Raw genomic sequence first — 19,508 nt, 5'->3', positions numbered from 1 at the left:
CATCAAGGATCTCTGTACTTGGCTTCGTTAATTTTTCCCTCAATCCTGACTAGTCTCCCAGACCCTGCCGCTGAAAAACATCCCCACAGCATGATGCTGCCACCACCATGCTTCACAGTAGGGATGGTGCCAGGTTTCCTCCAAACGGGACATTTGGCATTCAGGCCAAAATAGTTCAATTCTGGTTTAATCAGACCAGATAATCTTGTTTCTCATTGTCTGAGAGTCCTTTAGGTGCTTTTTGGCAAACTCCAAGTGGGCTGTCATGTGCCTTTTACTGAGGAGTGGCTTCCATTTGTCCACTCTACTGTAAAGGCCTGGTTTGGTGGAGTGCTGCAGATATTGTTGTCCTTCTGGAAGGTTCTCCCATCTCCACAGAGGAACACTGGAGCTCTGTCAGAGTGACCATCTGGTTCTTGGTCATCTCCCTGACCAAGGCCCTTCTCCCCCGATTGATCAGTTTGGCCGGGCGGCCAGCTCTAGGAAGAGTCTTGGTGGTTCCAAACTTCTTCCATTTAAGAGTAATGGAGGCCACTGTGTTCTTGGGGACCTTCAATACTGCAGAAATGTTTTGGTACCTTCCCCAGATCTGTGCCTCAACACAATCCTCTCTCAGACCTCTACGGAAAATTCCTTCGACCTCATGGCTTGGTTTTTGCTCTGACCTGTACTGGAAACAGGAAGCACCTGAGTTCAATTTCAAGTCTCATAGCAAAGGGTCTGAATACTTCTGTAAATAAGTTTTATTTTTATTTTTTATAAATGTAAAAAAAAAAATACAACCTGTTTTCGATTTTTCATAATGGGTATTGTGTGTAGATTGATGAGGGACATTACAAAATATATATAGATTTTAGAATAAGGCTGTAACGTAACAAAATGTGGAAAAAGTCAAGGGGTTTGAATACTTTCCCAATGCATTCATATGGGTTTCTGTGTCCTTGGAATATATTGATGATGCTGAGTGATAAAACAATTTCCCAAGTTGGGATCAATAAAGTATTATTCTACTCTAATGGCACCCTGGACATCAGTTATAATGTTTATGCTCTCGAGTCTGCTTTAGTCGACTGCTAGGTCCTGAACTCTGGGTTGGTCCCTGCTAGGTCCTGAACTCTGGGTCGGTCCCTGCTAGGTCCTGAACTCTGGGTCGGTCCCTGCTAGGTCCTGAACTCTGGGTCGGTCCCTGCTAGGTCCTGAACTCTGGGTTGGTCCCTGCTAGGTCCTGAACTCTGGGTCGGTCCCTGCTAGGTCCTGAACTCTGGGTTGGTCCCTGTTAGGTCCTGAACTCTGGGTTGGTCCCTGCTAGGTCCTGAACTCTGGGTTGGTCCCTGCTAGGTCCTGAACTCTGGGTTGGTCCCTGCTAGGTCCTGAACTCTGGGTCGGTCCCTGCTAGGTCCTGAACTCTGGGTCGGTCCCTGCTAGGTCCTGAACTCTGGCTTGGTCCCTGCTAGGTCCTGAACTTTGGGTTGGTCCCTGCTAGGTCCTGAACTCTGGGTTGGTCCCTGCTAGGTCCTGAACTCTGGGTTGGTCCCTGTTAGGTCCTGAACTCTGGGTTGGTCCCTGCTAGGTCCTGAACTCTGGCTTGGTCCCTGCTAGGTCCTGAACTCTGGGTTGGTCCCTGCTAGGTCCTGAACTCTGGGTTGGTCCTTGCTAGGTCCTGAACTCTGGGTCGGTCCCTGCTAGGTCCTGAACTCTGGGTCGGTCCCTGCTAGGTCCTGAACTCTGGGTCGGTCCCTGCACCTCCAGCTGTTTGTTGGTGTTATTTTGCCTGGTACAGAGGACTACCAGATAAGATAATGACTTGTTCCAGACACTTCCTCATGTAGTTGATCTCCAATAACACTGTGTGTGTGTGTGTGTGTGTGTGTGTGTGTGTTCTCTCCCCAGTTATCCAGTTTGGGTTTGTGTCTCTGTTTGTCGCATCGTTCCCTCTGGCTCCTCTCTTCGCTCTCCTCAACAACGTGATCGAGATCCGCCTCGACGCCAAGAAGTTTGTCACCGAGCTGCGACGACCCGACGCCGTCCAAGCCAAAGACATCGGTAACACACACGCTTGCACGCACGCACGGACGCACACATGTCCACACACAGACCCACAGACACGTCCACACCCCACCACGCTTCTCTCACAGCTCTGTTTTCTCTCTCTCTCTGTAGGAATCTGGTTCAACATCCTGAGTGGAATGGGAAAGTTCTCTGTCATTATAAATGTAAGTGTTAACATTGGAGCGCACACACTCATTCTGAGAACACACTGTGTACTTTTTGCACGCTGATGCATTAAAGGAAAGATTCACCCATTTCTAATGTTATTACATTTTTGTGCATCTCAGAGTGATGTTCTATCAATTCCAGTGGTCATTTCATGTTTTCATGTGTATCTGAGTTATTGCCGTTCAAGCAGGCAGAGATTCGGCTGGTATGACGCAGCATTGCGATAAAGTCGCAGTCACTACACTGGAAGTTAATAGGAATACGACTTTTAGATCGCGAAAACATCTATCATACATGTCAGACTCCACTCTGCGAGGCACATCGATCTGCAGGTTGAACATGGTGAGATTGTAGACTCCTAAATTGAAAGGGCAGTTTGTTTAGGCGATTTTACAGCTTCCTAGATACGTTACATGCTGATATTGTCTTTGGGATTATTGTGTGTAGATATGTTTGCTTGCAAGGCCAGCCCATAGAGAGTTTCAAGTTTTATTAGTCATATGTACGGGATATGCATGGTATACATCGTCCAATGAAATGCTTACTTGCAGGTTCCTTCTAGACAATGCAACAACAAAAATAACTAATTTACGATAAGAATAGAAAGACAAAGTAAATGGCTCAGTAGAATAGACTAGACATTTTAGCATCAGTATAATACAGGAAGGAACTATTTGTAGTCTAATATTTCCATGTGTATTGTGGAAGGGGGGGGATGGGGACAGGGTATAAACTGAGCAGTATAATACGAGTCTGGTGGCAGCAGCTGGGATGTGTGTGTGTAGCATGAACATCTGGCCCTGCGGCCTTGTGAATGTTAACCTGTTTAAAGGTTTTCCTCACTTCTGCTACGGCGAGCGTGATCACACGGTCGTCAGGAACTACTGGCGCTGTCATGCATGGTTCGGTGTTGCTTGCATCGTAGCGGTATTTCTTATTAGTGTCCCGCTCCTTGAGAGCGGCAGCTCTAGCCTTTAGCTCAGTGCGGATGTTGCCTGTAATCCATGGCTTCTGGTTGGGATATGTACGTACGGTCACTGTGGTGACAACGTCGTCGATGCGCTTATTGATGAAGCCGGATGAATCCCGGAACATATTCCAGTCTATGCTAGCTAAACAGTCATGTAACTTAGCATCCGCATCATCGGACCACTTCCTTATAGAGCGTGTCACTGGTACTTCCTGTTTGAGTACGCAGGAATCAGGAGGATAGACTTATGGTCAGATGTGCCAAATGGAGGGTGAGGGAGAGCTTTGCATGTGTCTCTGTGTGTGGAGTAAAGGTGATTCAGTTTTTTCGGCTCTAGTTGCACGTGACATGCTGGCAGAAATGAGGTAAGACGGATTTTAGTTGTCCTGCATTAAAGTCCCTGGCCACTAGGAGCGGCACCTCTGGATGAGCATTTTCTTCGCGTTTGCTTATGGCTTTATACAGCTCGTTGAGTGCGGTCTTAGTGCCAACATCGGTTTGTGGTGGTAAACAGACAGCTATGAAAAATATAGATGAAAACTCTCTTGGTAAATAGTGGGTCTACAGCTTATCATGAGGTATTCTAACTCAGGCTAGCAGAACCTCGAGACATCCTTAATATTAGGGAACCAGCTGTTGTTAACAAAGGGACACACACCACCCCCTTGAGTTTACCCAACGCTGCCGACGTATAGCAGAACCAGCTAGATTTATATTGACCGTGTCCTTGTTCAGCCACGTCTTGGAGAAACATAGGATGTTCTTCAGATCACGTTGATAGGATAATCTAGAACGGAGCTCATCCAGTTTATTCTCCTGTGATTGCACGTTCGCCAATAGAACGGAGAATAGAGGCGGTTGGTTGAGAGTGGTCGCCAACGTGGTCTCGTCAAGTATCCCAACGTGGTCTCGTCAAGTATCCCAACGTGGTCTCGTCAAGTCTCCCAACGTGGTATCGCCAAGTATCCCAACGTGGTCTCGCCAAGTATCCCAACGTGGTCTCGCCAAGTCTCCCAACGTGATCTCGTCAAGTCTCCCAACGTGGTCTCGTCAAGTCTCCCAACGTGGTCTCGTCAAGTCTCCCAACGTGGTCTCGCCAAGTCTCCCAACGTGGTCTCGCCAAGTCTCCCAACGTGGTCTCGCCAAGTCTCCCAACGTGGTCTCGCCAAGTCTCCCAACGTGGTCTCGTCAAGTCTCCCAACGTGGTCTCGCCAAGTCTCCCAACGTGGTCTCGCCAAGTATCCCAACGTGGTCTCGCCAAGTCTCCCAACGTGGTCTCGTCAAGTCTCCCAACGTGGTCTCGTTCATGTTCAGTTTATGCCCATACCATTTATTATTATTTTTAATTTTTTTGTCATTTAGCAGAAGCTCTTATCCAGAGCGACTTTAGGGTTAATTAGGGTTAAGTGCCTTGCTCAAGGGCACATCGACAGATTTTTCACCTAGTCGGCTCAGGGATTAGAACCAGCGACCTTTCGGTTACTGGCACAATGCTCTTAACCACTAAGCTACCTGCCGCCCCATACCATAACCTCACCGCCATCATGGGGCACTCTGTTCACAACGCTGACATCAGCAAACCGCTCGCCCATACGACACATCGGCCCTTACAGTTGAAACCGGGATTAATCAGTGAAGAGCACACTTATCCAGCGTGCCAGTGGCCATCAAAGGTGAGCATTTGCCCACTGAAGTTGGTTACGACGCTGAACTGCAGTCATGTCAAGACCCTGGTGAGGACGACGAGCACACAGATGAACTTACCTGAGACAGTTTCTGACAGAGTGTGCAGAAATGATTGGTTGTGCAAACCCTCAGTTTCATCAGCTGTCGGAGTTGTTGGTCTCGGATGATCCTGCAGGTGAAGAAGTCTGATGTGGAGTTCCTGGGCTGGCATACTGCCAAATTCTTTAAAACGACGTTGGAGGTGACTTATGGTACAGAAATTAACATTCAATTATTTGGCAACAGTTCTGGTGGACATTCCTGCAGTCAGCATGCCAATTGCACACTCCCTCAAAACTTGAGACATCTGTGGCATTGTGTTGTGTGACAAAACTGCACATTTTAGTAGCCTTTTATTGTCCCCAACACAAGGTGCACCTGTGTAATGATCATGCTGTTTAATCAGCTTCTTGATATGCCACACCTGTCAGGTGAATGGATTATCTTGGCAATGGAGAAATGATCACTAACAGGGATGTAAACAAATTTGTGGCCAAAATTTGAGAGAAATTAGCTTTTTGTGCATATGGACATTTTCAGGGATCTTTTATTTCAGCTCATAAAACATAGGACCAACACTTTGCATGCTGCGTTTAAATTTTTGTTCAGTATACAGTAAACACATTAAACTACAATAAACAGCCATCTGAAATGTCCTAGTGGCACAAATTCCTCCAATTTTAAAGTGCATTGTAGATTATTCCTCACGTAAGGTGCAAGGACATTAAAGACTGATTTACCCAACTCTCTAGACATCAAAGAAGTCTCCAGAGTTAACCAACCCTGGGAACACTAAAGGAGTCTCCAGAGTTAACCAACCCTGGGAACACTAAAGGAGTCTCCAGAGTTAACCAATCCCGTAGACACTAAAGGAGTCTCCAGAGTTAACCAACCCTGGGAACACTAAAGGAGTCTCCAGAGTTAACCAACCCTGGGAACACTAAAGGAGTCTCCAGAGTTAACCAACCCTGGGAACACTAAAGGAGTCTCCAGAGTTAACCAACCCTGGGAACACTAAAGGAGTCTCCAGAGTTAACCAACCCTGGGAACACTAAAGGAGTCTCCAGAGTTAACCAACCCTGGGAACACTAAAGGAGTCTCCAGAGTTAACCAACCCTGGGAACACTAAAGGAGTCTCCAGAGTTAACCAACCCTGGGAACACTAAAGGAGTCTCCAGAGTTAACCAACCCTGGGAACACTAAAGGAGTTTCCAGAGTTAACCAACCCTGGGAACACTAAAGGAGTCTCCAGAGTTAACCAACCCTGTGAACAGGCTTGATAACTTGTCATTTTGAATCATAAGTGATGTTCGGTAAGTCAGAGGTTTGTGGAGCAGGGCTTTGTAAACAAAAAGAGCATAATGATGTGATCTACGTGACTTTAAAGAGGTCCAGACAACCTTTTGGTAAAGAACACAGTGATGATTAATACAACTGTCTCCTGTGATAAAACGAAGGGCGCTATGATAAACGGCATCCAAGGCTTTAAGAGTAGTGGCAGCTGCACTTTGATAAATAGTATCACCATAATCACCAACAGGTAGAAAGGTTGATAAATAGTATCACCATAATCACCAACAGGTAGAAAGGCTGATAAATATTATCACCATAATCACCAACAGGTAGAAAGGTTGATAAATAGTATCACCATAATCACCAACAGGTAGAAAGGTTGATAAATAGTATCACCATAATCACCAACAGGTAGAAAGGTTGATAAATAGTATCACCATAATCACCAACAGGTAGAAAGGTTGATAAATAGTATCACCATAATCACCAACAGGTAGAAAGGCTGATAAATAGTATCACCATAATCAACAACAGGTAGAAAGGTTGATAAATAGTATCACCATAACAACAGGTAGAAAGGTTGATAAATAGTATCACCATAATCACCAACAGGTAGAAAGGTTGATAAATAGTATCACCATAATCACCAACAGGTAGAAAGGTTGATAAATAGTATCACCATAATCACCAACAGGTAGAAAGGTTGATAAATAGTATCACCATAATCACCAACAGGTAGAAAGGTTGATAAATAGTATCACCATAACAACAACAGGTAGAAAGGTTGATGAATAGTATCACCATAACAACAGGTAGAAAGGTTGATAAATAGTATCACCATAATCACCAACAGGTAGAAAGGTTGATAAATAGTATCACCATAACAACAACAGGTAGAAAGGTTGATAAATAGTATCACCATAATCAACAACAGGTAGAAAGGTTGATAAATAGTATCACCATAATCAACAACAGGTAGAAAGGTTGATAAATAGTATCACCATAATCACCAACAGGTAGAAAGGTTGATAAATAGTATCACCATAATCACCAACAGGTAGAAAGGTTGATAAATAGTATCACCATAACAACAGGTAGAAAGGTTGATAAATAGTATCACCATAATCACCAACAGGTAGAAAGGTTGATAAATAGTATCACCATAACAACAGGTAGAAAGGTTGAAAAATAGTATCACCATAATCACCAACAGGTAGAAAGGTTGATAAATAGTATCACCATAACAACAACAGGTAGAAAGGTTGATGAATAGTATCACCATAACAACAGGTAGAAAGGTTGATAAATAGTATCACCATAATCACCAACAGGTAGAAAGGTTGATAAATAGTATCACCATAACAACAACAGGTAGAAAGGTTGATAAATAGTATCACCATAATCAACAACAGGTAGAAAGTTTGATAAATAGTATCACCATAATCACCAACAGGTAGAAAGGTTGATAAATAGTATCACCATAATCACCAACAGGTAGAAAGGTTGATAAATAGTATCACCATAATCACCAACAGGTAGAAAGGTTGATAAATAGTATCACCATAACAACAGGTAGAAAGGTTGATAAATAGTATCACCATAATCACCAACAGGTAGAAAGGTTGATAAATAGTATCACCATAACAACAGGTAGAAAGGTTGAAAAATAGTATCACCATAATCACCAACAGGTAGAAAGGTTGATAAATAGTATCACCATAACAACAGGTAGAAAGGTTGATAAATAGTATCACCATAACAACAACAGGTAGAAAGGTTGATAAATAGTATCACCATAATCACCAACAGTTAGAAAGGTTGATAAATAGTATCACCATAATCACCAACAGGTAGAAAGGTTGATAAATAGTATCACCATAATCACCAACAGGTAGAAAGGCTGATAAATAGTATCACCATAATCACCAACAGGTAGAAAGGTTGATAAATAGTATCACCATAACAACAACATTTAGAAAGGCTGATAAATAGTATCACCATAATCAACAACAGGTAGAAAGGTTGATAAATAGTATCACCATAATCACCAACAGGTAGAAAGGTTGATAAATAGTATCACCATAATCAACAACAGGTAGAAAGGTTGATAAATAGTATCACCATACCAACAACAGGTAGAAAGGTTGATAAATAGTATCACCATAATCAACAACAGGTAGAAAGGTTGATAAATAGTATCACCATAACAACAGGTAGAAAGGTTGATAAATAGTATCACCATAATCACCAACAGGTAGAAAGGTTGATAAATAGTATCACCATAACAACAGATAGAAAGGTTGATAAATAGTATCACCATAATCACCAACAGGTAGAAAGGCTGATAAATAGTATCACCATAACAACAGGTAGAAAGGCTGATAAATAGTATCACCATAATCACCAACAGGTAGAAAGGTTGATAAATAGTATCACCATAATCACCAACAGGTAGAAAGGTTGATAAATAGTATCACCATAACAACAACAGGTAGAAAGGCTGATAAATAGTATCACCATAACAACAGGTAGAAAGGTTGATAAATAGTATCACCATAATCACCAACAGGTAGAAAGGTTGATAAATAGTATCACCATAATCACCAACAGGTAGAAAGGTTGATAAATAGTATCACCATAACAGGTAGAAAGGCTGATAAATAGTATCACCATAACAACAGGTAGAAAGGTTGATAAATAGTATCACCATAATCACCAACAGGTAGAAAGGCTGATAAATAGTATCACCATAATCACCAACAGGTAGAAAGGTTGATAAATAGTATCACCATAATCAACAACAGGTAGAAAGGTTGATAAATAGTATCACCATAACAACAGGTAGAAAGGTTGATAAATAGTATCACCATAACAACAACAGGTAGAAAGGTTGATAAATAGTATCACCATAATCACCAACAGGTAGAAAGGCTGATAAATAGTATCACCATAATCAACAACAGGTAGAAAGGTTGATAAATAGTATCACCATAATCAACAACAGGTAGAAAGGTTGATAAATAGTATCACCATAATCACCAACAGGTAGAAAGGTTGATAAATAGTATCACCATAATCACCAACAGGTAGAAAGGTAGATAAATAGTATCACCATAATCACCAACAGGTAGAAAGGTTGATAAATAGTATCACCATAATCACCAACAGGTAGAAAGGTTGATAAATAGTATCACCATAATCACCAACAGGTAGAAAGGTTGATAAATAGTATCACCATAATCACCAACAGGTAGAAAGGTTGATAAATAGTATCACCATAACAACAACAGGTAGAAAGGTTGATAAATAGTATCACCATAATCAACAACAGGTAGAAAGGTTGATAAATAGTATCACCATAATCACCAACAGGTAGAAAGGTTGATAAATAGTATCACCATAATCACCAACAGGTAGAAAGGTTGATAAATAGTATCACCATAATCACCAACAGGTAGAAAGGTTGATAAATAGTATCACCATAATCACCAACAGGTAGAAAGGTTGATAAATAGTATCACCATAATCACCAACAGGTAGAAAGGTTGATAAATAGTATCACCATAATCACCAACAGGTAGAAAGGTTGATAAATAGTATCACCATAACAACAACAGGTAGAAAGGTTGATGAATAGTATCACCATAACAACAGGTAGAAAGGTTGATAAATAGTATCACCATAATCACCAACAGGTAGAAAGGTTGATAAATAGTATCACCATAATCACCAACAGGTAGAAAGGTTGATAAATAGTATCACCATAATCACCAACAGGTAGAAAGGTTGATAAATAGTATCACCATAACAACAACAGGTAGAAAGGTTGATGAATAGTATCACCATAACAACAGGTAGAAAGGTTGATAAATAGTATCACCATAACAACAACAGGTAGAAAGGTTGATAAATAGTATCACCATAATCAACAACAGGTAGAAAGGTTGATAAATAGTATCACCATAATCACCAACAGGTAGAAAGGTTGATAAATAGTATCACCATAATCACCAACAGGTAGAAAGGTTGATAAATAGTATCACCATAATCACCAACAGGTAGAAAGGTTGATAAATAGTATCACCATAATCACCAACAGGTAGAAAGGTTGATAAATAGTATCACCATAATCACCAACAGGTAGAAAGGTTGATAAATAGTATCACCATAATCACCAACAGGTAGAAAGGTTGATAAATAGTATCACCATAATCACCAACAGGTAGAAAGGTTGATAAATAGTATCACCATAACAACAGGTAGAAAGGTTGATAAATTGTATCACCATAACAACAGGTAGAAAGGTTGATAAATAGTATCACCATAATCACCAACAGGTAGAAAGGTTGATAAATAGTATCACCATAACAACAACAGGTAGAAAGGTTGATAAATAGTATCACCATAATCAACAACAGGTAGAAAGTTTGATAAATAGTATCACCATAATCACCAACAGGTAGAAAGGTTGATAAATAGTATCACCATAATCACCAACAGGTAGAAAGGTTGATAAATAGTATCACCATAATCACCAACAGGTAGAAAGGTTGATAAATAGTATCACCATAACAACAGGTAGAAAGGTTGATAAATAGTATCACCATAATCACCAACAGGTAGAAAGGTTGATAAATAGTATCACCATAACAACAGGTAGAAAGGTTGAAAAATAGTATCACCATAATCACCAACAGGTAGAAAGGTTGATAAATAGTATCACCATAACAACAGGTAGAAAGGTTGATAAATAGTATCACCATAACAACAACAGGTAGAAAGGTTGATAAATAGTATCACCATAATCAACAACAGGTAGAAAGGTTGATAAATAGTATCACCATACCAACAACAGGTAGAAAGGTTGATAAATAGTATCACCATAATCAACAACAGGTAGAAAGGTTGATAAATAGTATCACCATAACAACAGGTAGAAAGGTTGATAAATAGTATCACCATAATCACCAACAGGTAGAAAGGTTGATAAATAGTATCACCATAACAACAGATAGAAAGGTTGATAAATAGTATCACCATAATCACCAACAGGTAGAAAGGCTGATAAATAGTATCACCATAACAACAGGTAGAAAGGCTGATAAATAGTATCACCATAATCACCAACAGGTAGAAAGGTTGATAAATAGTATCACCATAATCACCAACAGGTAGAAAGGTTGATAAATAGTATCACCATAACAACAACAGGTAGAAAGGCTGATAAATAGTATCACCATAACAACAGGTAGAAAGGTTGATAAATAGTATCACCATAATCACCAACAGGTAGAAAGGTTGATAAATAGTATCACCATAATCACCAACAGGTAGAAAGGTTGATAAATAGTATCACCATAACAGGTAGAAAGGCTGATAAATAGTATCACCATAACAACAGGTAGAAAGGTTGATAAATAGTATCACCATAATCACCAACAGGTAGAAAGGCTGATAAATAGTATCACCATAATCACCAACAGGTAGAAAGGTTGATAAATAGTATCACCATAATCAACAACAGGTAGAAAGGTTGATAAATAGTATCACCATAACAACAGGTAGAAAGGTTGATAAATAGTATCACCATAACAACAACAGGTAGAAAGGTTGATAAATAGTATCACCATAATCACCAACAGGTAGAAAGGCTGATAAATAGTATCACCATAATCAACAACAGGTAGAAAGGTTGATAAATAGTATCACCATAATCAACAACAGGTAGAAAGGTTGATAAATAGTATCACCATAATCACCAACAGGTAGAAAGGTTGATAAATAGTATCACCATAATCACCAACAGGTAGAAAGGTAGATAAATAGTATCACCATAATCACCAACAGGTAGAAAGGTTGATAAATAGTATCACCATAATCACCAACAGGTAGAAAGGTTGATAAATAGTATCACCATAATCACCAACAGGTAGAAAGGTTGATAAATAGTATCACCATAATCACCAACAGGTAGAAAGGTTGATAAATAGTATCACCATAACAACAACAGGTAGAAAGGTTGATAAATAGTATCACCATAATCAACAACAGGTAGAAAGGTTGATAAATAGTATCACCATAATCACCAACAGGTAGAAAGGTTGATAAATAGTATCACCATAATCACCAACAGGTAGAAAGGTTGATAAATAGTATCACCATAATCACCAACAGGTAGAAAGGTTGATAAATAGTATCACCATAATCACCAACAGGTAGAAAGGTTGATAAATAGTATCACCATAATCACCAACAGGTAGAAAGGTTGATAAATAGTATCACCATAATCACCAACAGGTAGAAAGGTTGATAAATAGTATCACCATAACAACAACAGGTAGAAAGGTTGATGAATAGTATCACCATAACAACAGGTAGAAAGGTTGATAAATAGTATCACCATAATCACCAACAGGTAGAAAGGTTGATAAATAGTATCACCATAATCACCAACAGGTAGAAAGGTTGATAAATAGTATCACCATAATCACCAACAGGTAGAAAGGTTGATAAATAGTATCACCATAACAACAACAGGTAGAAAGGTTGATGAATAGTATCACCATAACAACAGGTAGAAAGGTTGATAAATAGTATCACCATAATCACCAACAGGTAGAAAGGTTGATAAATAGTATCACCATAACAACAACAGGTAGAAAGGTTGATAAATAGTATCACCATAATCAACAACAGGTAGAAAGGTTGATAAATAGTATCACCATAATCACCAACAGGTAGAAAGGTTGATAAATAGTATCACCATAATCACCAACAGGTAGAAAGGTTGATAAATAGTATCACCATAATCACCAACAGGTAGAAAGGTTGATAAATAGTATCACCATAATCACCAACAGGTAGAAAGGTTGATAAATAGTATCACCATAATCACCAACAGGTAGAAAGGTTGATAAATAGTATCACCATAATCACCAACAGGTAGAAAGGTTGATAAATAGTATCACCATAATCACCAACAGGTAGAAAGGTTGATAAATAGTATCACCATAACAACAGGTAGAAAGGTTGATAAATTGTATCACCATAACAACAGGTAGATAGAAAGGTTGATAAATTGTATCACCATAACAACAGGTAGAAAGGTTGATAAATAGTATCACCATAATCACCAACAGGTAGAAAGGCTGATAAATAGTATCACCATAACAACAGGTAGAAAGGCTGGTAAATAGTATCACCATAATCACCAACAGGTAGAAAGGTTGATAAATAGTATCACCATAATCACCAACAGGTAGAAAGGTTGATAAATAGTATCACCATAACAACAACAGGTAGAAAGGTTGATAAATAGTATCACCATAACAACAACAGGTAGAAAGGCTGATAAATAGTATCACCATAACACCAACAGGTAGAAAGGCTGATAAATAGTATCACCATAATCACCAACAGGTAGAAAGGCTGATAAATAGTATCACCATAATCACCAACAGGTAGAAAGGTTGATAAATAGTATCACCATAACAACAACAGGTAGAAAGGCTGATAAATAGTATCACCATAATCACCAACAGGTAGAAAGGTTGATAAATAGTATCACCATAATCACCAACAGGTAGAAAGGTTGATAAATAGTATCACCATAACAACAGGTAGAAAGGTTGATAAATAGTATCACCATAATCACCAACAGGTAGAAAGGTTGATAAATAGTATCACCATAATCACCAACAGGTAGAAAGGTTGATAAATAGTATCACCATAACAACAGGTAAAGGTTGATAAATAGTATCACCATAATCACCAACAGGTAGAAAGGTTGATAAATAGTATCACCATAATCAACAACAGGTAGAAAGGCTGATAAATAGTATCACCATAACAACAGGTAGAAAGGCTGATAAATAGTATCACCATAATCACCAACAGGTAGAAAGGTTGATAAATAGTATCACCATAATCACCAACAGGTAGAAAGGTTGATAAATAGTATCACCATAACAACAGGTAGAAAGGTTGATAAATAGTATCACCATAATCAACAACAGGTAGAAAGGTTGATAAATAGTATCACCATAATCACCAACAGGTAGAAAGGTTGATAAATAGTATCACCATAATCACCAACAGGTAGAAAGGTTGATAAATAGTATCACCATAATCAACAACAGGTAGAAAGGTTGATAAATAGTATCACCATAACAACAGGTAGAAAGGTTGATAAATAGTATCACCATAATCACCAACAGGTAGAAAGGTTGATAAATAGTATCACCATAATCACCAACAGGTAGAAAGGTTGATAAATAGTATCACCATAACAACAACAGGTAGAAAGGTTGATAAATAGTATCACCATAACAACAACAGGTATAAAGGTTGATAAATAGTATCACCATAACAACAGGTAGAAAGGTTGATAAATAGTATCACCATAATCACCAACAGGTAGAAAGGTTGATAAATAGTATCACCATAATCACCAACAGGTAGAAAGGTTGATAAATAGTATCACCATAATCACCAACAGGTAGAAAGGTTGATAAATAGTATCACCATAATCACCAACAGGTAGAAAGGCTGATAAATAGTATCACCATAATCACCAACAGGTAGAAAGGTTGATAAATAGTATCACCATAATCACCAACAGGTAGAAAGGCTGATAAATAGTATCACCATAATCAACAACAGGTAGAAAGGTTGATAAATAGTATCACCATAATCAACAACAGGTAGAAAGGTTGATAAATAGTATCACCATAACAACAGGTAGAAAGGTTGATAAATAGTATCACCATAATCACCAACAGGTAGAAAGGTTGATAAATAGTATCACCATAATCAACAACAGGTAGAAAGGTTGATAAATAGTATCACCATAATCACCAACAGGTAGAAAGGCTGATAAATAGTATGACCATAACAACAGGTAGAAAGGTTGATAAATAGTATCACCATAATCACCAACAGGTAGAAAGGTTGATAAATAGTATCACCATAATCAACAACAGGTAGAAAGGTTGATAAATAGTATCACCATAATCACCAACAGGTAGAAAGGTTGATAAATAGTATCACCATAACAACAGGTAGAAAGGTTGATAAATAGTATCACCATAATCACCAACAGGTAGAAAGGTTGATAAATAGTATCACCATAATCAACAACAGGTAGAAAGGCTGATAAATAGTATCACCATAACAACAGGTAGAAAGGTTGATAAATAGTATCACCATAATCAACAACAGGTAGAAAGGTTGATAAATAGTATCACCATAACAACAGGTAGAAAGGTTGATAAATAGTATCACCATAATCACCAACAGGTAGAAAGGTTGATAAATAGTATCACCATAATCAACAACAGGTAGAAAGGCTGATAAATAGTATCACCATAACAACAGGTAGAAAGGTTGATAAATAGTATCACCATAACAACAGGTAGAAATGTTGATAAATAGTATCACCATAACAACAGGTAGAAAGGTTGATAAATAGTATCACCATAATCACCAACAGGTAGAAAGGTTGATAAATAGTATCACCATAATCACCAACAGGTAGAAAGGTTGATAAATTGTATCACCATAACAACAACAGGTAGAAAGGTTGATAAATAGTATCACCATAACAACAGGTAAAGGTTGATAAATAGTATCACCATAATCACCAACAGGTAGAAAGGTTGATAAATAGTATCACCATAATCACCAACAGGTAGAAAGGTTGATAAATAGTATCACCATAATCAACAACAGGTAGAAAGGTTGATAAATAGTATCACCATAACAACAGGTAGAAAGGTTGATAAATAGTATCACCATAACAACAACAGGTAGAAAGGTTGATAAATAGTATCACCATAACAACAACAGGTAGAAAGGTTGACTGCACAATCTGCTTCCTGCTGACTAGAGAGAGACAAGATCTGTTTCTGTAAAAATAAAAAATAAAATGTTTGTTTCTTAACAAGCTCAGTTGTATGTTTTTAAAAAGATGATAAATCATTGTCAACCCAGATTGCAAGGTATTTGTATGCTGGGACTCGTTCGATTATAGAACCATCCGATGAGTAAAGATGTAATCCATCTGAGAGAACTTGAAAACATGTATTTAGTTTAGCCTGTATTAACCTCTACGGGATCGGTGTCCCTATACCGGGACAGTTGCTGCTCAATATGCGATATGAATGGCGTTGTTAAACAACAGCAAACTTTCCGGGACATAGACATGTCTTACATGGGCAGAATGCTTAAATTCTTGTCACTCTAACTGCATTGTCCAATTTACAGTCGCTATTACAGCAAAAAAAATACCATGCTATTGTTTGAGGATAGTGCACAACAACTAAACACTGTTGTCACGGCAACTGGTTTGGAACATTCACCTCTGAAGGTAAATAATGTACTTACATTCAGTAATCTTGCTCTGATTTGTCATCCTAAGGGTCCCAGAGATACAATGTAGCATAGTTTTGTTTGAAGAAAAAAAAACATTTCATATTCAAATGTAGGAACTGGGTTCTACAGTTTGACCCCACTACTGTCTCTGGCTCCGCCCCCACCCCGCCATCTAGATGTGTGAAGGTTAGTGTATTTTCTGTAGGGAAGCTAATGATCCATCATGTATGACATTCCTGGGAGTGTGTAAATGTACATTTTTTTATTACCATAGCATTTTTGTATGTTCTCTATAGTTATGTACATGAAAATGTATAAATTTACCAATTCGCCACATTTGGGAAAACTCCTGGCATACTCAATACCAAATACTGTGTAGTGATGTAATTCTTCACTGGATCAGTCTGAAACTTTGCACACACACTGCTGCCATCTTGTGGACAACATCTAAATTACACCTAGAATCCTACATCACTGTCTGGCCTTTCTCTTGCATTTGAAAGACGATTCAAAAAAGAAATAATTGAAAACGCATGTTTTTTGTTTAACTTTTACCAGATCTAAAATGTTATATTCTCTGACATTTCCACAAACTTCAAAGTGTTTCCTTTCAAATGATGTCAAGAATATACATATCCTTGCTTCAGGTCCTGAGCTACAGGCAGTTAGATTTGGGTATGCAATTTTAGGCGAAAATTGAAAAAAAGGGTCAGATCCTTTTAGGTACCAGTTTTAAATCAGTAAGGGCTTCCTACACAACTGCAAAATGGGACTGTAGCCTTTTCACAGCCAGGTCAGCAGTCGGGGCAATTGCGTTCATAATAGGATCATCTAAATATAGATTACAGTTACATGTTTGAACAGATTGACCAATAGCATTTATATACAGTGCTGTGAAAAAGTATTTGCCCCCTTTCTACATTTGCATATTTGTGATACTGAATGTTATCAGATCTTCAACCAAAACCTAATATTAGATCAAGGGAACATAAGTGAACAAATAACACAACAATTACATATTTATTTCATTTATTTCATAAACAAAGTTATGCAACACCCAATTCCCCTGTGTGAAAAAGTAATTGCCCCCTTACACTCAATAACTGGTTGTGCCACCTTTAGCTGCAATGACTCCAACCAAATGCTTCCTGTAGTTGTTGATCAGTCTCTCACGTCGCTGTGGAGGAATTTTGGCCCACTCTTCCATGCAGAACTGCTTTAACTCAGTGACGTGTGGGTTTTCAAGCATGAACTGCTCGTTTCAAGTCCTGCCACAACATCTCAATTGGGATTAGGTCTGGACTTTGACTAGGCCATTCCAAAACTTCCAATTTGTTGCTTTTTAGCAATTTTCATGTAGACTTGATTGTGTGTTTTGGATAATTGTCTTGCTGCATGACCCAGCTGCGCTTCAGCTTCAGCTCACAGACGGATGGTCTGACATTCTCCTGTAGAATTCTCTGATACAGAGCAGAATTCATGGTTCCTTCTATTAAGGCAAGTTGTCCAGGTCCTGAGGCAGCAAAGCATCCCCAAACCATCACACCACCACCACCACCACCACCATGCTTGACCCACCATGCTTGACCTTTGGTATGATGTTCTTACTGTGGAATGCAGTGTTTGGTTTTGGCCAGGCATAATGGGACCCATCTCATCCAAAAAGTTGACTCAAGTTTGCCAAAAAGCACCTGGATGATTACCAAGACTCTTGGAAGAACGTTCTATGGACAGATGATTCAAAAGTATAACTTTTTGGACGACATGGTTCCAGTAATGCCTGGCGAAAACCAAACTCTGCATTCCACAGTAAGAACATCATACCAAAGGTCAAGCATGGTGGTGGTGGTGCTGTTGAGCCAACAATGATGGGTGCTGCACACCTAAGCAGACCGGAATCCTATTGGTCGACCCCTGTGGATTTCTTGTCTACTGCTATCAAAGCATCCAGGACTTATTTCTCTGTAAACGGCCTAAAATAAAAGCTTTGACTATCATTTCTCTGATCATTCAGCAAGTTTCCCCTATCAGCATCCAGCCCAATATCATTGTGAACAGGCTTAGAAGTTATTTCAAAGAGAGAGCCCGCTGAAATAAAATGGTGATTAAATGCATGAATGATGGTGTCTTTTTTTTGTAATGAGGCCTGTGTCTGAATTAATTTGTTGTGGCAGAGAGGAGAAACAACCCTTCAGGGATTTGACAGTTTTCCAGAATTTTTCCCGGTTCCCATTACAATCCCAAGGAGCGGTTACATAATAATCAGATTTAACCTTTCTGATTTGTCTTACACAATGATTACTCAGTTGCTTAAAAAGCTTGCCAGTCCATGCCTAAGCCTGTGTTCCTGGCCTTGACCCAAGCATCATCTCTTATGAATGACTTCTGATAATTCCGGAGTGTACCAGACATTCAACCTACCATTAACCCTTAGCTTTTTGAAGGGAGCATGATTATCCACAATGGTATTGAAGACATCTGCAAAAAGGCTGAAAGCTAAATCAGGTTCAGGGATAGCTAAAATACAATCAAGGTCACTAAAATAAAGATCATGTAAAAAAGCCTGTTCACTGAAGTTTTTTAAGTTCCTCTTTGTGACGAAACGAGGCTTAGATTTTTGTATTATCACGTCTCTAACACAAACAGCTGGGCGGTGGTCACTAATATCTAATACATATTTCTCTAGTTGACTTTGAAGGATCTGAAGGGTTGGGCCGTGTCGGCTTAGTCACCCGCTGGGTTGGGTTTAGATCATTACAGGTCTTTTAGATTGTCTGAAGCCTGCATTTCACAATCATAATTTAGGCCTTGAAATGTGACGAGAGGGTCCAGGCTCCTTGATGGTTTGGGGCGGAGTCCGTCTCTGTAGAGCATCTTTTGCTTCCAAAAGTGTCTATTCTCAAAGGTTCTGCCAACAGAGTGGCAGGAGTCT

At 39.1% G+C, this 19,508-nt stretch overlaps 1 protein-coding gene across 1 annotated transcript in view; it reads left to right on the top strand.

The window, feature by feature from the left end:
• Nucleotides 1-1,890: 1,890 nt before the first annotated feature.
• The window catches only part of LOC311115938 (anoctamin-1-like), a gene marked incomplete at both ends in the record, with an annotated part of 39,970 nt that continues 22,352 nt past the window's right edge, over nucleotides 1,891-19,508 (top strand). The window contains 2 exons of the mRNA XM_084191060.1: nucleotides 1,891-2,043; nucleotides 2,161-2,213. Coding sequence (XP_084047186.1) covers nucleotides 1,891-2,043; nucleotides 2,161-2,213 — 206 coding nt within the window. The remainder of the gene's footprint in view (nucleotides 2,044-2,160; nucleotides 2,214-19,508) is intronic.

Source organism: Coregonus lavaretus (assembly GCF_964263955.1).
Source record: "Coregonus lavaretus genome assembly, contig: HAP1_SCAFFOLD_2136, whole genome shotgun sequence".
NCBI lineage: Eukaryota > Metazoa > Chordata > Actinopteri > Salmoniformes > Salmonidae > Coregonus > Coregonus lavaretus.
Note: the sequence above shows the minus strand (reverse complement) of the source record. Positions and strands in the feature narration are given on the sequence as shown.